At 43.7% G+C, this 23300-nt stretch overlaps 6 protein-coding genes across 8 annotated transcripts; 4 read left to right on the top strand and 2 right to left on the bottom strand.

The window, feature by feature from the left end:
• The first annotated feature begins 168 nt into the window (after positions 1–168).
• On the top strand, positions 169–2899 carry LOC115675734 (uncharacterized). 2 transcript variants are annotated; one of them, XM_056317256.1, is made up of 3 exons: positions 169–882; positions 1405–1752; positions 2042–2899. In XM_056317256.1, the coding sequence occupies exons 1-3, from the start codon at positions 391–393 to the stop codon at positions 2624–2626; spliced, it is 1425 nt and encodes a 474-aa protein (XP_056173231.1). In that variant the 5' UTR covers positions 169–390; the 3' UTR covers positions 2627–2899. The 2 variants fall into 2 exon arrangements, with proteins under 2 accessions (XP_056173231.1, XP_030454347.2); XM_030598487.2 differs by having other exon boundaries at positions 176–855.
• Positions 2900–3560: 661 nt separating this feature from the next.
• Positions 3561–5378, bottom strand: LOC115675735 (3-oxo-Delta(4,5)-steroid 5-beta-reductase). The gene is made up of 2 exons (XM_030598489.2): positions 5016–5378; positions 3561–4909 (listed from the first exon to the last, which is right to left on the bottom strand). Exons 1-2 carry the CDS (start codon positions 5052–5054, stop codon positions 3776–3778), a joined length of 1173 nt encoding a protein of 390 aa, XP_030454349.2. The 5' UTR covers positions 5055–5378; the 3' UTR covers positions 3561–3775.
• A 213-nt stretch (positions 5379–5591) lies between these two features.
• On the top strand, positions 5592–8350 carry LOC115675739 (protein TRIGALACTOSYLDIACYLGLYCEROL 5, chloroplastic). Of its 2 annotated transcripts, XM_030598495.2 has the most exons (4): positions 5667–6193; positions 6367–6411; positions 7713–7745; positions 7846–8350. In XM_030598495.2, the coding sequence occupies exons 1-4, from the start codon at positions 6154–6156 to the stop codon at positions 7995–7997; spliced, it is 270 nt and encodes an 89-aa protein (XP_030454355.1). In that variant the 5' UTR covers positions 5667–6153; the 3' UTR covers positions 7998–8350. The 2 variants fall into 2 exon arrangements, with proteins under 2 accessions (XP_030454356.1, XP_030454355.1); XM_030598496.2 differs by lacking the exon at positions 6367–6411 and having other exon boundaries at positions 5592–6193.
• A 1633-nt stretch (positions 8351–9983) lies between these two features.
• LOC115675738 (cytochrome b5-like) lies at positions 9984–10872 on the top strand. The gene is made up of 2 exons (XM_030598494.2): positions 9984–10142; positions 10400–10872. The coding sequence occupies exons 1-2, from the start codon at positions 10059–10061 to the stop codon at positions 10751–10753; spliced, it is 438 nt and encodes a 145-aa protein (XP_030454354.1). The 5' UTR covers positions 9984–10058; the 3' UTR covers positions 10754–10872.
• Positions 10873–11731: 859 nt separating this feature from the next.
• Positions 11732–16411, bottom strand: LOC115675736 (uncharacterized). Its single transcript, XM_030598491.2, has 5 exons — positions 16261–16411; positions 15812–15926; positions 15073–15705; positions 14765–14948; positions 11732–12167 (listed from the first exon to the last, which is right to left on the bottom strand). The coding sequence occupies exons 1-5, from the start codon at positions 16335–16337 to the stop codon at positions 12142–12144; spliced, it is 1035 nt and encodes a 344-aa protein (XP_030454351.2). The 5' UTR covers positions 16338–16411; the 3' UTR covers positions 11732–12141.
• Positions 16412–19388: 2977 nt separating this feature from the next.
• Positions 19389–23262, top strand: LOC115675737 (protein arginine N-methyltransferase 2). Its single transcript, XM_030598492.2, has 3 exons — positions 19389–19759; positions 21285–21677; positions 22443–23262. Exons 1-3 carry the CDS (start codon positions 19486–19488, stop codon positions 22754–22756), a joined length of 981 nt encoding a protein of 326 aa, XP_030454352.1. The 5' UTR covers positions 19389–19485; the 3' UTR covers positions 22757–23262.
• Positions 23263–23300: the final 38 nt, after the last annotated feature.

Below are 23300 nucleotides of genomic sequence, written 5' to 3'. Positions count from 1 at the left end.
TTATTGCTCCCGATGCAAGTAAATATAATTTAATGACGAGAAAATTCACCTTGTACAAAATAACTGGGGGGGCCCTACAAAAAGATATTAAATTTCAAGAAATGAATAGACCCCGCTCATTGTTTTTTTTTCCTTGACAAGGGGACCAAAACTATGATGGGGTCTGTGCATGTGTGTTGTCAAAAGGCAGAAATATGTCCGTTTGCAAAGTCTCGTTTTCTTGTTCTTTCTTCGCTTTGGCTTTCCTTACTTCCACGCTCTTCTTCTTCTTCCCGGCACTAGCCTTCGCGGAGGCGCAGATATTTCCACCTCCCGATTCCCGGACGACGTCTCTCCGTCGCTAGTGCCGAGAGCTCTTGAGTCTCGGGTCGGTGGCAGTTCCGCGGAGAAATGGAGAGGAGGGCGGGGTTCCTCTCGTCCCTCAAGAACGAGGTGGCGCGGAGCCTGTCGCCGGCGAGGTCGCGGCCGAGGGCCAAGAGCCTGTCGCCGCCGCCGAGGGCCGGGAGCGAGTCGCCCGGGTCGCGCTCCCACCGGGGCAGGAGGAGGGGCCGCCGCGTGAAGCGCCCCGAGCCGTCGGTTGCGTGGCGCGCGGAGGCCCTGTCGCCGTTGGAGGAAGGGCCCGACCCGGACGGGGCGGAAGGTGTAGATTCGAGGATGGATGGGAGGTGGGGCCAGTGGATGAAGTGTCAACGTCAGCACTCCATGTCTTCGTCGTCGTCCTCGTCTTCTTCGGGCGGGCGTGATAAGGGGTCGCATCTGAGGTTGTTGCTGGGGGTGCTGGGTGCCCCGCTCGCGCCGGTGCACGTGAATGCCGGCGAACCTTTGCCTCACCTAAGCCTCAAGGACACCCCCATTGTTAGTCCTTCTCTTTCTCTCGTCATGGTACCGAGTTGTACATTTTTGTGGTTGTTTGGTAGTTACTTCTCCTCTGTCTTGCTCCCTTGTTGCTGTGTCCTGTCCAAGTTCTAAGTTTTGTCTTGAAGTAGCTATGCACCTGGCAATACTCGTTGTAGGTGGTGGACTGGAGGATTGGGTTGTTTAAGATACGTTTGTGCTTGTGACTTTCTACTTCGTCTTTAGGTTCATAGCTATAAAGTTCTTTTCCTTTTTGGTTGGATACTAAGAAGCTCTGGTCTAGTTTAATGTGGTCAATGTTCAGAAGGTAAATTAGAAAAGTCTTATTGCACGTTTTCCCTATAGGTTTGAAACTCACAGTGATTACGGCTGCGGAAAGTGGGTGAGACTTCTGAAATTTATTTGATGGAAGTTCTTTGAAACCAAGTGAAATTATGGACTGCATTTCTCGAACCAATTAATAGACACTCTGGCCACCGTTTGGCTCAAATCTTAGCTGCATTAGAAAGGAAAGCCTCTAAATGTGGTTGCTTGCGGTAAATTTGGCAGGAAACTTCATCCGCTCACTACATACTGCAGCAGTATGCGGCAGCATCAGGGGCACAGAAGCTTCACACTGCCATTTATAATGCTTATGCCATGGGGAAATTGAGGATGATAGCTTCCGAGTTTGAAACGGTGAACAAGGCTGCGAGGAGCAAGAATTCCTGCAAAGCCGCGGAGTCGGGTCGGTTTGTACTTTGGCAAATGAACCCGGACATGTGGTATGTGGAGCTTGCTCTTGGTGGTAGCAAAGTTCATGCCGGCTGCAATGGGAAGCTTGTGTGGAGGCACACCCCTTGGCTCGGTCCACATGCTGCAAAAGGGCCTGTTAGACCCTTACGACGAGCACTTCAGGTGAAATTCCATCTTTTTAAATTATGTTGGTTGGACTGTTGCTAAGCCATCATCTTAAAGTTTGTACGTTGAAGCTTCATCTAGTTAGAATTGGCTAATCCTCCTTGCATGCGGCTGGCAAATTCGCTGAGTCCATACTATAGAATTTTGATTCCTAGTTAAGAGGTGTACAAGGGAGCTGGAAGATAAGAAACCAAGACTCAAGCATGAGTTAATGTACGTATGCTCTAGCAAATTTTGTATTGGCTTTTGAAGGCTTTGACAATATTTTGCTATCTTCTTCTTCCAGGGCCTCGACCCAAAAACCACAGCAAGCATGTTTGCACACGCAAGATGTGTAGGGGAGAAGAAAATTAACGGAGAAGATTGTTTTGTCCTCAAGCTTTGTGCAGATCCAACTACTCTAAAAGCCAGGTGTGAAGGGCCAACCGAGATTATACGGCACGTTCTCTTTGGCTATTTCAGCCAGAAAACCGGGCTCCTTGTTCACTTGGAAGACTCGCACTTAACCCGCATACAAAACAACGGAGGCAATGCAGTGTATTGGGAGACCACAATCAACTCGTTTCTTGATGACTACAGGCCTGTCGAGGGGATCATGATCGCACATTCTGGGCGTTCGGTGGCAACACTTTTCAGGTTTGGAGAAACAGCGAGGAGCCAAACTAAGACTCGGATGGAGGAAGCTTGGACGATTGAGGAGGTGGCTTTCAACGTTCCAGGCCTGTCTGTTGACTGCTTCATCCCCCCTGCCGAGCTGAGATTCGCTTCTCTTGACAAATCGTGCGAATTACCTCGTGTTCCTTGGGTGAGGAATGTCGTGCCTGCTGCTCGTGCCAGGGTTGCCAGCCGAGAGAAATCCAGTGAGCTATGAGGGTAACGTACATCGCTTTGTAGGAAGGGAAGTAATAGATGGCGGCGCTCAGTGCTGATTATAGTCATGTACGATAGATTCTGGTAATTGCTGACAAACTTAGAAGGTGAGGCATGGATGTATTTTGGGAGTTTGGCCATTATTATGTACTCCAGTTTCCTTCTAACTGTAAATAGAAGGGTAGTTCATAGCTTTTCGGGAAGACCCAAGGCTTGTTAAACTGGAAAATTTTCCTAGATTACTGTAGTAAACAAGTTGCTGGCTTTGATGTCACGCTACATATCATCGAATCTAGGTACTCACAACTATGGAAACTGATTCTTGCGAATGGCAATGGTGAGTACCTGAGAACCGCATTGACCCATAGATTGCTTTGATGATAAAAAGTGCACATCCCAACCTCTGATGGATCTCCATGTGGCAATCTCGTTCTTTGCTTGCTGTTAGGTTCTGGCTAAATGGCTAGTTCTAGGAACCCTCGAAAAGATTTTTTCACCAAACACACATATCAGATCGAAGGAGATGATTACTGCAGTGGAGTTGATCGACTCCACCATCGCGCAACATGTCATCGAGCTAGTTCCATATTTAGCCCTTTACGAGTCTTCGTTCTAAGGGTCTCAGATGAAATTCTGTCATTGAGACATTGCCAATGCTAGATAGTATCTGCAATAAACACCGCTATAAATACCTATATCCTTCAGATACTTCCTCCCTTATTAACCAAATAAGAGGAAATTCAACTCGACATAACAACCATCTTCTAGTTCTAGCAAGGAACAGCTTTCAGCCACCAAAGAAAAGAAAAAGACAAGTCAGCTCAGAGCACAGCACATAGTGCAGGACTCCATTGATCCCGAGTCCGAATGAGTTCGAGATCAAGCCTAGGATCAGATTTTGTGTAGAAACATCACACGCCATGAGAACCAAGTCATTACAGCAAAATGTATTGTTCAGCGTCATTTATTAAACCTTACTTCGGAACATCGTCGTCCCCGGAACAATACGTCGACAGATACAACCTCAAAAAGGGTACCCAGAAAACAAAGGAACAAATGGGGAATTCACTTCACTACAATACCAACACGATCAATATCACCATCAGCACCAATAGCGAGAGAAAGGGGGCATTTTGATTTCAAGTCAATCTCAAGGCACGATCTTGTAACCCTTCACCTTGTCGATCCAGGACAGGAAGGAGTTCTTGGAGTTCCTGAACCCGAGGAAGCCATGCTCCTTGCTCTTGTTCATGCTGTCCAACGGCGACGGCCCGTCGAACATCAAGTCCACGAACCACCACAGCCCGACCTCCTCCAGCTTGGTCTCCTGCAGCTGGTTCTCCCGCACGATCTCCTCCCACACCCTCTCCTTCCCCTTCATCGCCTCCGTCAGCCTCAGCCGCTTGCCGCCCTCGTCGAACCCGTACTCCTCGATCCCGAACTGCTCCGCCAGCACCTTCCAGAAGTGCTTCCACTTGAACACGTCGCCGTTGCTGCAGTTGAAGGCCTCGTTCCGGGCGTACGGGTCGACCGCCGCCCAAATATGCTGCTCGGCGATGAGGTCGGCGTCGCCCGCCATGGAGTAGCAGTCCCAGGCGTCCTTGGTCCCCGGGAACATGAGCGGGACGCCCTCGTGCTTGCAGATGGCGGCGTAGGCGCAGAGGGAGCCGACGAGGTTCATGAGGCTGTAAGGGGAGAAGCCGAAGATGATCGGCGGGCGGTGGACGGACCACGAGAGGTCGTCCTTCTTCGAGGTCTCCTCGAAGAGGATGTCCTCCAGAGTGTAGTAGAAGTTGGGGACGTCGAGCCGGGGGAGGTCCTCCGTGAACGGCGGGTCGTGGGGGGTAATCTTGCCGAAGGCCTCGAAGGGACCGACGTAGTGCTTGGTCCCCGTCTGGAGGCAGACGTGGCGGAGGTTGGGGGCGTTGGGGACGAGGGCGTGGAGGGCGTTGCGGAGCATGGCGCCGTTGACGCGGCAGTTCTCGAGCTCCGACGAGCGGTTGGCCCAGGTGACGTAGAAGACGTGGGTGACGTCGGTGAGAGGGGAGAGCTTGGCGAGGGCGTCGGACTCGTCGGAGAGGTCGCACTGGATGTACTCGATGGGGTGGTCGGCGTTCCAGGAGGGGCGGGGGCGGCGGGCGACGCCGTAGACCTTCCAGGGGCCGCCGGGGGTGTCGGAGAGCGGGAGGATCTCGGCCAGGCTGTTGCCCACGATCCCGGTGACCCCCAGGATGAGCCCCACGCTCTGGTAGCTCTTGGGTGCCTCCTCCTCATCGATCCTCTTCTGCAAAAGATCAACAAGAAGATCACAACACGAGATCAGAATCCATCGAATTCTCAAATTCAGGTCCCCCATAACATTGTTCATTCAGGGAGCAAAAAGATCTCACCTTTGCAGCGCCAATAGCTCCGGCCCACCACCAACTCATCGTGGCTTCCTTCCCTTCTTCAGATAGACTAATTCGCTAGAGAGAGAGAGAGAGAGAGTGGTTGCTTTGGGGAAGAAGATGATGGGGGAGATGGAAGGGGCGGAGGCTAGTAGATGAAGAAAGGAAGCTACCAGTCGGTCTCGACCCACGCAACCCAAACTGGTTTTTCGATTCGACGGGTGTTGGATTTGAGCCGCTTATTATTATATTCAATCTGTTCTGCTCCGTTCCATGTCGCGTGTGAATTTGGGTCTTGATCCAAATTTGCCACGAGCGACCATTTCCGCCAGCGGCGAAAGCGAAACTGGGGGGGTGACTCGGCTCGGATCAATCCTCCAAATTCATCCTTTCTGGCTGGTCTTTGAATCGTTTTTCAATCTCTCCCCACGAATCAGCGATGAGCAAAAATCTCGAGCCAGCCAATATGACGATGTCATTACGCTCTTTCTCTGTCGGCTAAGAGCCTAAATAAGGTTTAAGCAATCGCAAGTTTCGTTGGGCCGTGGGGACTTGTCAGCCTCGTCAGCTCCAACGCTGTCCACCTCAACTCCGCGCTCCCTTCTTCTCCCCATCTGATGGGGGCATCGGATTAGATTAAGATTGCCCCATGATTAACACGTGGAGGCGGTAAAGTTTGCCCCTTTCTGCACCCTTCCGGCATTGATTGGGCGAACCACGATTGCGGATCAAATGGGTCCTTGTCCTTCTCGACCTTTCTGCTTTAGGAGTCGGTAGAAACCGTTCTAAACGTGGATGAATATGCAGCAGGGTGGCCTTAACCCTTCTCTCGACCTTACTGCTTTGCTAGGATCTTGACCATTCAGGGACGAATGGACTGCATTCGCCGATTCTGAATCACTGCAGAAGTTGGCACAGCTCAAGATTCGTGCGCAACTTTTAGTTGACATTTGAATGGGGTGTTGGGTTCCTCTGTTGACCGATTAACTTGCTCGCGGCCCAATATCTTTGCACAAGTTCTTGGCCCATGAGCCCACAGCATGCGAGCTGGTAACATCGACACCACCACCGCATTGCCGGCGGCGCTCTAACCCCAGCTCGCGTCTAAGCCTTTTCTTCGGCAGTGTTGGAACGAGCGACGATGGTGCTGACGAACTTCAATGGATCTGGGGTTGGATTCGGTACGTACAACTGTAAATTGCCCGAATCTTTATTTTCCGCCCTTTGGTACCATGAAAGCTTATTTTTTTACCAGATGTGCAAAAGTGATCGTCTTTATGAAGTAGGACTGTTTGGAATGTCGTTCGTATTGCTAAGATGTATGAATTTTTTTGTGGGTTTTTTTTCCTCTCAGGGTTCGGAGTCGGGTGCGGGTTCGGTGTCGGATGGGGTTTTGGAGGTCTGCTTCTGAAGTTAATTTTGATGCAACTCAGTTCTTTGATTGGGCTTATTAGTCATGTGTTGAGCTTTTTGTCTTTGGAATTTGGGTTACGCCCAGGAAATGTTGTCTTTTTCTTTTTCTGCAGATAATTTGAATGCTTGAGCTTTCAAAGGTGTTGTATCTTAGATTTGTTTGGGTTACTTTTGTTTTCAAGCGGATGCTCGTGGTGAAGTTATTGCGTCGTGATCAGGTTTCATGCGAAGATGATACTCTTCGATTTGTTAGTTTTGTTTGACGCGGTGGAGATGCAATGCTAGCAATCTGACATACGCCAGGAGTCGGAAGTCATCGAGCTGGCAACTAGTTCCAGAAGAGACTGAACACCTCCTTTGGCCTCCGCAGGACATGATGAAGAAGCTTCCACTGATAATCTGTTGAGCATGTCTTGCTTCCATTATGATCTTTTGCTAGTTATGCATGAAATTGCTTATGAGTGACGAAAAAGTATTGCCTTTCTGTTTAAATTTATGTTGTTATGTGTTCGCACTTTATAATTGACACTACTTGAGGGAAGCAATTGCGGATGTCAAAAATGAGGGAAAACGAAAGCAATAAATTTTATATCTTCCGCATGTGAATTATGTCCTTTTCATCCATAATGGATGGAGAAAGATGATGTGGTGTCAGCTTATTGTATGTTAAATTGTCTTCTTTAAGTCTCATTTTTTTTATTTATTCGTCTGAAAATCAAATTAAGCTCAGGTAGATCACAACCAAATGAACTGGACCTTATCATCGAATGTTGTATCATGTGGATACAGCACTTGAACTACTCTCTCATAGAGCAATCTCATATGGCGATGCTTTATCTGACTGAAAATAACCATAATAACAATTCAGTTCTCGTATTTGCCGGTGAATCAACTCTCGTGGATTGTGATTTGCCTGTTAGGAAGAATAAGAAAAGGAATGCATGGTTATAACTTTGAGTTGAAAAATATTAGTATAATGCAAGCGAGGGCTTTCTTTCTGCTATGTTATGCCCAACACTATTGGTTTTCATTGTTCTGTTTTGAAATTGTGGACCTTCTGTTTTCTAATTCTGCTTCATTGGAGATGCTTAGCAATATCTGCCATGCTTCACTTTTATAGGTTTTGTGCTAAAATTCACTTGGACTACATGACATGAATTGCTGATGTATCTTAGAGATAGAGGGTGTCTGAGCTTTCATTTCGGATATGATGTAGGTGTGCAAATGATAGTTGTGTAGGTGCGATGAAGACATCTCTAACATTGTTATAAACATTGATTGATGCAGGCATGCCATTAAACTTCCTGGGCCTTGGTGCAGGTAAATCTTAGGAAAACCCACAAGTGGAGTATTGTGCTTTTTATTAATTGCTATTGTCAAGCTAATTATGTTGGCCTCTTATTTGCATGCCCGTTCGTAGGTGGAGGCTGTGGTGTCGGATTAGGCCTCGGATGGGGATTTGGCACGGCCTTTGGAAGTCAGTATAGGTCATCCACAGTAACATTCCAAGGCATTGAATTCTCAGGCAAGGATCAAGGTGCAGATAAGGAGTTCAAAGATCTAACCAAGTAGTTGTGGAGTTCGTGCTTTGGAGTAACTTCCCATTTCTGCTCTTTTCACATGCTATGCCTGTGTCCCAGTAATCTAGAAGATGCAAAATCCCATCAGAAGCGCTCTTTACCCTCATACAGGACGCTACTGTGTATGAATCTGGGTAGTTTGTGCAACTGATTGAGCTCTTTGGTTCTCCATTTTAATGATACAGAAGGCTGATAACTCTGTTTCTGTGTGGTCTTTCATTTCTAATCTGGGAAGTTCATCGTAAGCGAGAATGTAAACATTATAGGGATGGTTTTGCATGGTTTCAGTGAACTGAAAAGCATCTTTGCGGGATGTCGAATTATTGGAAGCTCATCGTACTACAACTTTCCACATAGGATCGGTGAATGGACCTTATCCCCGCCGAGAGATTGTCTTTCCCCATCCTCACCCTGATAAAGGTTAGGCAGTGCAACGGATGGTTAATGAGTTACGAGTGCCTAAGTTAACAAATAGAAGAGTCGTTCACTCATAATGAGAGATTCTGGAAGAAAATCGAGAAGCATTCTAGTGCTGGTTGTGCTTGTCCTGGAATTCTCAGGAAAAAGTGTCAGCGAAAGGCAAGTGGGTCATAATTTTAAGTTCATCCTCTCAGTCCGATCAGGAAATAGCAAATGCATTTTTGGCTACGCTGCAATAGAACACGTTATTTCTTGATGAAAGCGCTATGAAGCACATACTGTTATACTTTCTCTCCTGGTGTATTCTTCGCGATTATTGCGGTCGAATTCTTAGCCATGGAAATTCTTCTAATTATTCTTACTGAAGCGGTTTTCCAATCTCTCCACTGATTCGTTAAGTCACTTTAGTGTCAACTGTTTTACTACTGTGAATGTGGGAACCTTGTTGACTGGTAAGTGCTCAAACCGAAGTACTTATTGATTGCATTCGTGACTTGTGAATTCGTGAATAAGCCGGGGGGGAAATCGCAGAGGTAATGGATATATCAACTTCGCGTGATGTATAGAGAAAGGTGCCCAATCATTGCATAGAATTGCTATTGAAGCACGACCACCATTCGCCGGTTTTCATCACGTTATGGTCAACTTATATTCCCGTGGAAAAGAAATCTAAATATGAGGACAAGGTCCCCAGGACAGATGGGAGCTTCGTTCTCGGAGAAACCAATTGTAGTTGTAGTGTCTCTATTGCCATCAAGATTCACTCGACGGGAAACATCAATGCGAGATCGTTGCAGTTAAGGAAGCAGATACGCATTTATTATCTCCGTTAAAAATTATCGGGAACGATAGTAGCTTCAATGTTTGGATGATCGGTAAACCAAATGAGTATAGTCTGAAGTGATCCGAAGATCGGCTATAAAAGACTGCGAATCATTCCTTGTGTTTCAGTGTCTGGATTCACCGCACACAGAATTTGGCAAAAGCAGGTTTGATGTGTTGTGGCACAAACTTTGTTTATAAGTTGTTCAGATTTTAGCCGTTCTTCTGGATTATTTCTTGCTTCTTTGATGACTCGTCAAACTATGATTTTGTCTGCAAAATTTTCATTGGCTTCGATCACTCTTAACACTCAAGCTTGTTGCAGATTGTGATTGATAGGGGACTGCTGTGTTAAATTGCGTTTGCTTCATTTTCTCATATTTTGCTGCAAAATGTTCATACCTCTGCACTTCACCACCATGCTCTTGTTTCAATAGTTAATTAACCACAAGGAGAAAAGTGCGATTAACATATTATTAACGGATTCTCTTGATAATCATTCTTTTACTATCACGTGTTTCTTGTCATATAGTGCACCCGCATCCCGATCCGTTCATTTGAAGACGTTGTCATTGATCTGCAGATGTGTCACTAGGGCGCCACTAATACCTGCTAAAGAAATTATTGAGACATTAATTCCGACAATGTTGTCCAACTTACAAAACGAGGCAGCTACTTCCTTCTCACCAAACATTCACGTGCCAACTACCGCCCACGAAAGTCTTACAAAATACCCCGAGCTTCCTCGTTTAGGTGCAATATCTCTAGCTTTGAACTCGTATCTCTCTCCAGGAGTTGGGAGTCATAGGAGATGGCTGAGAAAAGAGTCTTCACTCTCTCCCAAGTCGCCCAGCACAAGTCCAGGAAGGATTGCTGGTTCGTCATCAACGGCCGGGTAATTTCTGTCGTATTTCATCAAATCCCCATCCATTAGATTCCTCCGCCACGATCCCCCTTTTTCTTATTTTTAATGTCTCTATGAATGAAAATTGGAAAAACTTTGTAGAACAGCTCTAGACATTGAGCCAAAAACATGATTTGGGCTGAAAGAGATTCGGAATTATTTTACCAAGCACCAAAATTCCCGGTTTGCTTTTCGAAAAGTATCGCAGACTCATCCTATATGAATTCCATGTGTTCATCTTTCAACAGGTGCTTAACGTGACAAGCTTCTTGGAGGAACACCCAGGGGGAGAGGAGGTGTTGTTGGAGTTAGCAGGGAAAGATGCGAGCAAGGCTTTTGAAGACATTGGCCACAGCAAAGCAGCTCAGACCCTGCTCTTGAAGTACCAGGTGGGTGTTCTCGAAGGCCACACTGTCCAGGACCAGGATGCTGACAAGTATGCTGCTCCAAAAGAGGCCAAAAAGGAGGGCATGAGCGCTTTCGTCGTGAAAGATGCCCCGGTTCACAAGTTTGCAGCCGTCATCGAGCTCGTTGTCCCTCTCCTGGTCGCCGGCTCCTACTTCGCCTACAGATACACCACCGCCGTCGCCAGCCACATGTGATTCCAGGACCAGTTTTAATTTGTCCCAGATTCTCAGTCCGACTCTGAACTCTTGTATCATGTTACTTTTCAGAATAAAAGCCGTTTAAACCCAAAAAGTGATGGGAGTTCAAAGCCTAACTATAATATCGTGTAAATATCAGGGAAAATCTGGGAAATGGAGTTTCTCCTATGAGCGGACTAAAGTTGCCTTAAAAGCTGGCGGATCAAATGCTTCATGCATCTTGAATGGAAGTTCCTAAGGACCTAGCGCTGGAAAGGGTCTGGATTAATCGGGTGCTTGACCTGTCCGAATCATAATAGGTTTAGTTTGGGATTTTAGACGATCCGACGTAGAGAGCCCCTTGCCTGGGCACGGATATATCTACTACATCCTTAATTCAGATAACACACGAGCTCATGTCGATGTATGAAGAGCATGAAATATACAGATAAAATTTGATCTCATTCACCAAAGTCCGGTGGAATCAGAAAAAGGTGGACTCAGTACCACGATCCATGACATTTCCAATCATTTCCAATCCTCACAAAATGTCCACCCACGCCAAGAAAAAAGGAACAGTGCAGCGGTAATGGGAAAACCAAGCTTTGGTTGCAGGCATGAACCAAATTACTATTGGACTTTCGTGAGTTCTCAATTTTTGTGTTCCTTTTGCTACATGTTGCTGCTAGTCTTCCGACCCATGTTAACAACCATAGTCCATAGGCAGGCTTTTTCTACAACCGGTTGACTGTAAAATTCCACTCGATTATTAATAGTCCACGTTTGTTGATTAAACCTTCTAATTTTCAGCTTATTTTGAATGCCCAACCTGCTTCCGTTGGACCTGCACCCATCTTGAAACGCATGATGAAGAGAGTCTTCAAGACGACCCCCCCTTGCAACTTCCAGTTTTCATTGTAGGGGGTCAGTCTCTCCTCCGCAATTGCATCCCGCGCTACCCGAGTGAACCGAGAGCAGCGAAATTCAGGCTAAAAGTGGCTAAAATGATAACATTACATTGCTGTACAGATTACAGTGAAAAGACGGCCATACAATCGACCCAGAGAATAAGAAACAACAGGATACACGGTCTCAAGTCAGAGTGCCACAATATCCTGGGATACAACATTTTTCTAATCGTAACATCCTGGTACTCTATTAGAATTTACATTCTCCGTGGCAAAAACTTCAAAAATCTGCAAAGGGTGTCTAATGCGCAATCAAGGACTCGATCCTTGTCAGGTGGGACATAATTATCCACTTGGAAGGAAATGGAAGACCTAAGAAACAAAGTTCTTTGTCTCTTGCTCCCGTGCTGACATAAATAATCCGCAACTCATCCTGACCATTCTAACATGGAAGTTCATGCCGATATAAGGAAACTCAACCATAATTAGGCCTCCACCTTAGATTGCACACAAAGCGAGTAAAACTGCATAGAGCGGAAACAGAAACAGAATTAAGCATCAGAAAGCGTATCAAAATTAATCCACTCAAAAAGTAAAAACCATTACCATGCATAATTAGTGACAAGAGACTATGTCAAGTGAACTCTCTGGTACCCATCAGGTGTCATGTGCCCAGTTCTCAGTTTGCCTAGAATCAGAATATTTGAATGTCTATACTGGCAGGTTTCTTAACAATAGCCCATTTCAACTAACCCTATGAGGAAAATAGACCAATCGGCCTCATAACTAAAATCGGAATTGATCTGCAGACATTCAACATGATATGAATTTCCCATGCTCAACTATGAGATATTTCACATGCACTCATATTCATCAGTATAAAATCAGAAGAAATAATCTGCATGACTTCACTAACATATTTGCTTTATTAAGTAACACCCTTGAAGGAAATTGTTTTTGTAATCTGAAAACTAAAACTAACCGAGTCGAGCACATTTTTCCAACAAGAGAAGAAAATTCAAAATCAATCATTTCATTGCCAATTTTCTGTACTTATTGTACCCTTCTTCCTTTTCTCGTTCACATTCATCATGTCTCAGAACTGAGAAAGATAAATAAAATAACTAATAATACAACACAATGCACTCCCCTTCGTCCCAACACGCAAACAAACTCAAGGAAAAAAAGCAGAAAGAATAACCTTAAAAAAAGAGGATATGCCTTTAGTAAAATTGTCAGGCAAGAACTAAAATGTGTAAGAAAGTGTTCGATCAAAGTAATCGGGGAAATACACAACAGCATATTAACCTGATCATATTGACAGAATAGAAGGTATTGCAGCGTAGCATTTAATAGTAGAACACATCAATGGACGGCCTATGTGCCCTTTGACCAAGCCTGCCTGTGCTTAAATATCGTTAAATTTTCTATTTACAGTTGATCAGGATGGGCAGGCAGGGAACAAGGAATTTGTTTGCCCAAATCCACCCATATTGCCTGAGTTGGGCCTTGGCAGGCACAGTGGCTGCCCACCCATTGATCAGTCTATTTGACGGACAATTCTGGTGATTTCTCTCCTACATGGTTCATTTTTTTTTTCAAACGCTAAGCTTCAAAGTTTAACATGCTATAACAAGAATAAAAGAACTCCACTACAGTGAATATAAAGTATATCCGTGAAGTTTCTAATCATAGCAACAGTTTCTATTATTATATCATAAGATCCTAGAGTAGTATAAGGTTGAGTCCTCTAATCAATAAGGTCGCAAATAAGAGCTGTTTTCAGAGTTCTAAAGAAACTACGAACAATGCTATGTATACTGAGACTTGTATACAAATTTATTTGATGTGCCAAATATTGGGTGAATATTAAAATATGGCCCACTTCTTTAAAGGTCCAGTGACAATCTACCACATCACTTGGTATATTAATTAAGTAGACCAGTCTAAGCATACCTAGCATTATTGAAAAACAATATGCAACAGATTGCACTTCATAACTTATAAATCAATCCAAATATGCTCTCAAACTGCTTCTGTGATATGACTTTGTTTTCGACCAAAAAAAATTACGACTTTGTTTAATGCCTCTTCATCTTTTGAATAATGATCATTCTGAAGCACACACCCGATAAATATGAAAGACTTTGTTTAATAGGAGATGTTGGTCCATCCAAGGTACAAGTATCGCGTTTTTAAGCTTTCCTAAGTTCTTCAATTTGACAAAATAATTAACTAATCTCTTTTTACGCATAGCTTTACAAATAAACATGAAAGTACATGAATATATAAACGTCCAAAGCAAGGGAATTGAAACAAATGGGGTTTTAAATCAATAAGCACAAAGCCAAGCCAAGCCAAACCAAACCGAATCAGAATCAGTTCAGGCAAGCTCGATTTGATTGATGGCTGTAACTCAGTTTGGTTTGGTTCTAGAGAAATCCACACCACATTCTTTTGTTCGAGAGAGTTCCTCCTCCAATTAATTTGTCGAAAACATGCAGTTTTGTGCAAAAGCTCATGGCCTGAGTTCACATTTGAAACGTTTGCAAAGTCCTAACAGGATTGGGACAGAGGTTTCAAAATGATGACAAGAAAACACACTAAAAAATATGACTGGTTGACCAACTAGAATAAATCTGCATGCTCTCTGCCATGAACATACTTTCGAATTTACATGAATGGACCTTAAGAAAACTGCAGTTATCTGGTCAGCCTCAAGGAGGAAAGAAAGTCAAAAATTGTTGTATTAATATCTGATAATCCTCGTGTGAAAGAACTTGACATTAAAGAAAACTGCTGCTATCTGGCCAGAATTAAGCAAAATGAAAACATACACAAAAGAAGCTAAAATTTTATTCACATCAGGCAATTCTCACGTGAAAGAAATTGCATAAAGTGTCCAAACATAAAAAGGATTCATATCGTAGCAACTTCAAGTCATTTCAAGGGGACAAAGCAACTAAATAAACCATTAGACAAATTCAGCAATGAGAGACACAAGTGACCCCAATATATTCAAACCCATAAGCAACATTTTTGTTTGCACCCATAAAGACACAAACGGTAGCTTAGTCATAAAAAGTAACACCAAAATGGGCTTATAGATGAGCCAACTCACCAATCAAGCAGAGAATAAGAATGGCTGAAAAGGCCAATTTTACAGGCCGACTGTATTGCATCTGATACTGAGACCTCTGAAGCTGCCTTTGGATAGCTCCGTACCATCCATAAAGTTGCTTTTCATAACAGTCATCACAGTTATCCAGGCAACTCTTACTCCGTTCATAGCATGCATGTACGCCCTTTGTAGAACAAATACAGGTATTTATTCAGCAATCACACCAGAAATCAATGGATGACAATTATACAACAATGTAATTGCAGAATGTAAACTAGAAACATAGAGAAAAGAGTTCAAAAACTCACTCTCTCTAGCTGAGCCGGTCCCAATAATGCAGTATCATCTTCTTGATGAGAATCCGCTTTCCACTTCCTAAAGCCATTTTTAGACCACTTCAACTTGGAGACAGAGCCCATGGAATTTAGGAACCCTGAAACGCTAGGTACCTTGCGGGGAGGTACCACAGAATGCCCATTGGAGGAACTCTGCGGGTAGGCTTCTCCAGCTATAGCAATTTTCCAAGCACTGATGTCAGCACTCGCACTGGCTGTTCTTCTATGCCCATATGACTTATCCTCCCTGGCATCCATTGAACTCCACTCAGTTGACTGGCATGAATTCTTCGAACACTCAGGCGTGGACTCTTTCTGCGACTCTTTATGGTCTTCATCATCCATAACATGGTCCGACTCAGCGCCTGCCGCATCAAATGCCGATGAACCAGAAAGGAACGATGCAAATTCATTGCGCTCTCGCTCGTCCAAACGCACCCAAGACGGCGCTGGCTCGCCATCTAAGAGCGCTGACTCCTGCAATGAGTTATTAATCTTCGAAATCTGCTCATTGATGGCAACAATGAAATCACGGTGTCTGTCCCTCGAATCATCAGTTGAACTATTGACGTAACTCGACTGCACCGCTCGTTCAAACTCCTCCAGCTGCACCCAAAACCAATTAAGAAGTCCGACATCAGCATTTACATCAATTTTTCTTCCGTCCCTCACTAAACTGCACACAAAACCGGCTTGTCAAAGAGAGAATGACCTGCCAATGGGTAGTGCCTAAAGCAGTATGGAGATCCCGCCGGAGTTCCTCCAGATTCCACGTGACCGAAGCGTCCTTCTTCGCGTGGATCCATGTTCTATACGTCGATTGCATCCTTCAAAACCATATAAACGACGTTCTCAACACAAATTCCAGCACATAAGGATCTCATGAGGACAACCTACGGGCTACGGAATAAAAACCAAAAGCTACCAAACAAAACCCCCACGAAAAACCGAGGCGATCAACAGCATTGCACGAACAACAACGTCCCAAAAAAAAAAACGAAGCCTAGAAATTCCGCACAACTAGGCCGAAACTGGTCCCGCTAAACGCAGCAAATGTAGTTCGTTCAAGCAAAACCAAATCGCAGCCAATCGCGGGGCTCGCAATGGGGATCCGACATCATCGCTATCGTCGAAAACGAACGGGCACGGGGACGCGGGTACCTGTCGGCCGATTCCTGGACTTCCTCGGCGGCGGAGAAGAAAGGATCCTTCTCCCATCGATCGAAACTCGAAGCCATTTCGGGGGAGAAACGCCTCGCCTCGCCTCGATAGCTAACCCGCGACTCCGATTTTCCCCCGAAAAGCAGCAAGACAAATCTCTTCCTCAATGGAGCGAATCAGCAAATCCAGATGTTATTTGGGGGATTTCAAGAGAAAAATAAAGAAATGGGGATCCACAGAAAAAGAGAGAGAGAGAGAAAGGGGGCAATGCATACGATTTCTAAATATACATGTGTATTTAAATTTATTTATTTATTTATTTTTGGTCGAATTTTATATATTTATTTATTTACTTAAATTAACGCGTGAAATGAAAGGCACCACGACCGTGCAGCCACATGATTATTCTACTTGTTCATGCGCTCCCGCTTTTCAACGTAGCAACGTTTTTTTTTTTCTTTTTTTTTCCTTTTTATTCATTTATTTCGTGAGAAACTGGATAGTTTTTGTCCGGAAAAAAAAATTGACTGGATAATTATTAGGCCTGCTGACGTAATAATTCCCTCTTTCCCGACGTTCGTTGTGTTTTTTGGGGCGGGGGAGGGGAGGGGGTCTCCACGCGGACGAGGGACACGACACGCCAGCAAGGGGGCAGCGAGTCAAAGCTGTCCCACTCGGACTCGCGGTCAAACTTCGCCTACGGCGGCCGTCACTGCTCCTCCTCTGGAGCTCGTCCATGAACAGGATGATGGTCAACGTCTGTTTCTGGAATCTGTCCTTTCCGCCATGGTTCCCATTGAATCTAGAAAAATTGGAGGAGTGTTCAGCAATACGTGGGAAACACACTGTCAACACACCAAAATTAATGATAACGATAATAATCCAAGTGTTTGTATCCACGGTCAACGAAGCGAGCATGATCGAAAAAAGGCCCAGTTCAGGTCGACAAGAATGTCGACACCGGGCACTGAAAAATTTGGCTTAGTGTTGAGGCAGAAGAAGGGTCGGTATAGTGTATACCACGAGCCAGTTGACTGGAGCACGGGAGGATGCAACGACTATAGATCAACCGGGCAAATTAGTCTCGAGCGATGGACGAACAAAGGAGGCCCGGGCCTAAGAACTTGTGGTCTAGAGAAGAGAACTAGAGAATCCCGTTAGTTCCGCTGAGAAGAAAGGCGAGGGCAAACAAGTATCTGGATCTCCGAAAAGCGAAATCTAAATTTGATCGGGCTCCGACATTAACATTGTCGGAAGGTTTGGGCCAAATTGCGCCGTGAGTTTAGAGCGACGGCTATAAGTGTCACTTCGACTGAGGAGGAAGATTTGGATGTTGGTGAGAGGGTGAAGGTAGAATTCTAGTTCACCGATGAAGACATAGTAGAATTCGAGAAGTCGTCCTTTTATAAGGCGAAAGACTCTCGATGATGATGTCAATGGCTCCATGGGCAATGGCAATTTTTTTTTACAACAACGACCATACGTGCGTCACACAAAGAGCTACTGTGCGAGAGAAAAAGCGCATTTTTCTTTTCACTTAAATTTAAAGTTAGATTCAACGGTTGGCATTTCAATGGGCGTAAAATATTGGACAATGACATGGCAACCGTGTCACAAATTGCCATCTATGTCAATTGCCATGTAGGATTTCAATGGTGATTATTTTTACAAAATGCTCAACAGATGCTAAAATTGCTCCGCGAGTAAAATGCTGTGCCGTTTCTATAGGCATTGGTAAATTGTAGGGGTGAGCAACTTGGACCGCCCAAACCGGGACCGGACCGGACCGAACCGGACCGGACCGGGTTTGGTCCAGTTCTCAGGACTATCGGTCCGGTTCCCGATTCCTAAAAGCGGAACCGGTTTCTGGGCGGTCCGGTTCCAAGGGGGAACCGGACCTGACCGGACCGGACCGATTATTTAATATATATTTTTGTTATTTTTTTCTTTAAAAAATTTAATAAAATGTGAACTAAACTCTAAGTGAACTTCATTATCATAAATTCATTGATAAAAATTAGTAAAATGTGAATTAAACCCTAAGTGAACTTCATTGACATAAATTCATTGACAAAAATTAGTAAAATGTGAATCAAACCTTAAGTGTTTAACCAAAAAAAAAAACTAAACTCTAAGTGACCGGTTCCATTGAACCGGACCGGCGGTCCAGTCCGGCTCCCGGTCCTAGAACTAACCGGTCCGGTCCGCGGTTCCCAAAATTGGGAACCGGTTCTCTCGGTCCGGTTCCTGGTTCCACCTTGAAACCGGACCGGATCGGGAACCGATCATCCCTAATAAATTGTAAGGTCGCATAAGGAGCGTCCCCAGCATAAGAGGCTCCGTTCTTTTTAGCGTAAGAAATTTTGTTGTGTTTTTTGCTCGTATCTAGCCTATATAGAAATATGACTGTAATGAAATAAAATAGATAATACTTATGTATGGTAAAATGTAGGAATGGAAAATGATGACTTTTTACTTGTACGTGACAAAAAAATATTGTTCGCATGGAATGAGGTTAACATTCAAGAAATACATGTAAAACTATTAGATTTTTAATAAATGAAAATTCATAATAATCACAAACGAAGTTATTATCATAAAATCCAGTATGTTAATAAGTAAGTTATAATGATATTTTATTCAAAAAATTATGAAGAATAATATTATATACGATTGTGCTAATAAATTGATTTTCGAATTTGATGTCCATTATTAATATAACACATATTTGTAATTAATCGTTTTACCTCCATAATTTATTTGTATGGCTAATATGATAAATTCAACTCAACTCCCATGGTTTAATTAATTATAACTCACTATAAATTTACGATTGCAAACAAATTAATTTATATTTTTTGTTTGCTATGGGCATTCCAAAAAGAAAAGGCCACTTAAACAAGGGAAAACGAAAAGAAAAGAAAAAAAAAGAAAAAAAAAACAAGGGAAAACGTTATATGGCATCCTATAAAATAAACCAAACACGACACACCTATCAATTAATTACATTTTTTTTAATTAATTACGATTTGAAATGATGCATGATGCACTACTACTATATGATCACTAATTAGTAGATTGTATTATAATAAATTACGATTTGATAACATAAAAAGGTATTACACAAGAAGAGGATAAAAGTAACTTGGAAATCGGCGAACGCTTGCCGAAGTGAAGAGGAGTATTCTGCTTCACGGCGTCGAGCTCGGCGGCGGCGGCGCGGCAATGGACGAGGCGGAGCAGCTCTGCGAGGCGGCGAGGAACGGCGACATCGGAAGGCTCGAGTCCCTAATCAGCGCCGGGGCCGACGTCTCTCACTTCGACGCCGACGGTCTCACCCCGCTGATGCACGCGGCCAAGTCGGGCCGCGCCGACGCGGCGAAGGCGCTCCTCGAGGCCGGTGCGCCCTGGAACGCCCTCTCGCCTTCCAATCTCTCCGCCGGCGACTTCGCCATGGAGTCGGGTCATCAGGAAGCCTTCGAGCTTCTCCTCAACGCCGGTACGTGCGCATCTGCAGTTCTGCTTCGGTTGTCATTTGTCCTTGGTGATGGCCAGCGATGAGCTTCGTATGTGCTGGTGATGCTTGCTTGATTCTGCACATAACTTGCGGTTCGGATGTTTAATTCTAGTTCTTTTATGAGGAAAAGGAAGAATTGTTTTGGGAGAGATAGGCTTTTTAGGATTCACCTTGGGCCCATGATAGGTTAGATTTGTGGAAGATAATGCTCTTGGATTATTGCTTAACAGCATGATTAAACATCTCATACTCATAATGGTGTGTCTATCTTGGCCAACAAGGAAAATGTAAGGTAATTGAAGGGATCGCTTTTAGGTTCTAAAACCTCGCTGACGCAGAGTTTGATGAGTGACAGACGAATTGATGCTGCAATCGGTAATGATCAAAGAATTGATGCATTTTCAGTTTATTCGCTGACTCAAGCATGTGGGTGTTGTGGGCTCTGCTTCCTTCTCCCTCTTTGATCCATTCGTGGTGTCGGGCTTCTTCTTTTGCGCTTTGGCCTGCGTCTAAATTTGTGCTGTGCTGATGTGTTGAGGTAGAACTTGACTCAAGCTAACGTTGCAAAATGACAGTTAAACAAGGATCAAACCAATGAATCTTCCAATAGGATTATCAGAATGACTAATCAAAGTAGAATTGGACAAAGGGATGCTATGCTTCCTCCTGAAAAGCTAGTTGAAGCCTCAATCGGGATGCCGAAAGTTCTGTCTGTCTGGTTTCCGTGCAAGCGACCTCTTAGACGCCTTTTAGTCAAGACAGGCAAGAGTGGACCTTCCTGCTTAGTATAGTATAAGAACCAACAATACATTGCCGCCTCTGATTCCCATCAAGACACCTTTTAGTCAGGACAGGCAACAGTGGACCTTCCTGCTAAGTATAGTACAAGAACCAACAATACATTGTCCCTCTGAATCCCACCATAGACACCTTTTAGTCAGGACAGGCAAGAGATGACCTTCCTGCTAAGTATAGTACAAGAACCACCAATACATTGCTGCCTCTGATTCTCTGTGAGTCCATGTAAATTGATTTACTTTAATGTATCTTTTTATTACAGCTTGATAAATGAATACAGCACACTGTAGCTTCCACAAGACCCATCTCAACCATGGCCACACACAAGGAATATGTAACGGAAGATTAGTAATAGAGTCACCTTGCTATTTTGTCTGTCGTTTAATGATTTGCATAAGCTAGTGAGAACTTTCTTTTAATTTGAAGTTTTGTACATGATGAGATGCTTCCCTTTGCTTTGGCCAAGACTATTGATTATGAAGTTTCTTAGCAGTTTTTATGGTAAAGCCAAATTTACTTATCCTGGAACTCATTGTCTCAAATACTTCCGCATAACCTACCGAAATCTGGATACTTAACATTACTTATTGGTGTGATTCAAGGACCACAGAAATGATTTACAGGTTAGGTATGTGCATAGTTTCAGTCCAGTTAAGGGACGTTTGTTGTTCTCATCGTGGACTTTGACCAACGATATTCTATGCAACAGGAATTCAAGCGGAGCTGATTCTGGGGACAATTGCAAGGAAAAGTAAAGCCGGTGACTGTCATGGGGATTACTTGGATGACAGGGTCAATTTTAGTGAGGATAAGCTGATGGACACAAATAGCAAAGCTGTCATGATGGCTTGGGAAAAGCCATTGATGGAGGCTCATGCCAAAGCCATTTGTTCACAGGGTGGTCACATACTGAACATCGGATTTGGAATGGGTCTTGTCGATACAGCCATTCGGCAATATGCTCCTGCTACACACACTATAGTAGAGGCTCACCCTGATGTTTTTAAACGAATGCTTGACACTGGTTGGGGTGATAAGGACAATGTAAGGATAATATTTGGTCGTTGGCAAGATGTTCTTTGTCAACTTGGATCTTATGATGGTAAGAGAAACTTCATTTCCCATCTAACTAGAATATTAGCATCCATAGCTAAGTGTTGCATGACGTTTCATCTGTGATTTTTTTCCTCAATCCTTCTACTTTTGCACAGAGATTCAAAATTTGGTGTACTTTAAAATTTCCAAGACACACCGTTTTCTATGTTTCATGGCTTTATATGACATTTCTTGACCAGCTCTTATGTCATCAGAAAATCAGTTTTTTGTCTGGTCTTGTGCCAAGCTCGTAATAATGTTTCTGAAAGAATAAACTCTAACATCAGTGAAATTCCAACAAGGCCTCTATATTCTTATTTAACGAAATTTCTGCAAAAGAAAGCTTGTGGACCTCCTTTCTGTATAATGGTTTTAGTGTATTAGAATTGGATAAGACAATGTTTATGAGATTTCTTGTATGTTTATTAAAACTATACCGGTCAATTGGGATTGCAGCTAGAGTTGTTTTTTGCTTGAGTCCAATTTTTATTTTTTTCCTGCTTATCCTCTTTGAAGTATGCATTTTCCATTTATCAATTACTTGGCTACAATGGTCTATCTCCTCATGCAGACAGAATTCATTGGAGAAACTACAACCTAGTACACCAATCTGATTTCAGGAGAGTGTGCGCATGAGAGTTTGCTTAAAGTCCAGTAGATGCTGCTAGAACTTTTTGGATATAATTGGATCACTTTCAGTTATTCATTTCTACTCAGATGAAATTTTTATGCCACTACAGTCTTGCTTAAGTAATATAATTGATGTTTTCAGGTATATTCTTCGACACGTATGGAGAATATTATGAAGATATGAGGGAGTTCCACCAGCATCTTCCTGTTTTATTGAAACCTGGGGGAATCTACTCATTTTTCAATGGGCTTTGTGGAGATAATGCCTTCTTCCATGTTGTTTATTGCCATTTAGTTTCTCTGGAATTGGAGAATCTGGGCTACTCCACGCAATTAATTCCCTTGCCTGTGAAGGCTTGTCTGGGAGAAGAAGTTTGGGAAGGTGTGAAACAGAAATATTGGCAGCTTGATACGTATTACCTCCCAGTTTGCCAAACTGTGCAAGACGAGGAATGATGTTGTTTACTCTTGACTTAAGCTCTGAAAGCACTGTCTTGAAGGCGCTTAAAATAGCATTTTAAGTTGGCTTTCACTATCTGGATAGGGTTGCAACTTTATAAGCAATTGGTGGAAAGGATGGGTATGTTCTACCATCTATCAAGTATCTTTTGAGGTTTTCCATTCAACCAGTGGTGTTCTTCAGGCTTCATCTTCTTCAGTAGAGATATACAGCAGAATATCATATGTTAGACTCAGAAGAAAAACATAGAATATTGATAGTGAAGCCATGTCCTACTCTTGAAGAGATGGATGTGGTACATTCACAGTTGTTCAATTCAGTAAATCACTATCTATTGCAGTTCACTGAAGCTAGACTAGTGGACACTTTTGAGATTCTTGTTGCAATTAAATTTCAATCTCGGCGTTCAAATGCTTAAGGGTGGAATTTTAGATCCTCTTTGGATTATTTTCTTTTTCTGTGGGATGCTGAGTCCAATGAGAACCTTCTCCTCTTCTTGAGATCCAGTAGCTCTTTCAAGTGTCACCAATATGCAGCATG

Source organism: Syzygium oleosum, unplaced genomic scaffold (assembly GCF_021117445.2).
Source record: "Syzygium oleosum isolate NSW1041296 unplaced genomic scaffold, Sole_v2.1 Sole_v2.13, whole genome shotgun sequence".
Classification (NCBI taxonomy): Eukaryota; Viridiplantae; Streptophyta; class Magnoliopsida; order Myrtales; family Myrtaceae; genus Syzygium; species Syzygium oleosum.
The sequence above is the reverse complement of the archived record's forward strand: the minus strand, read 5'-3'. Positions and strand labels throughout refer to the sequence as shown.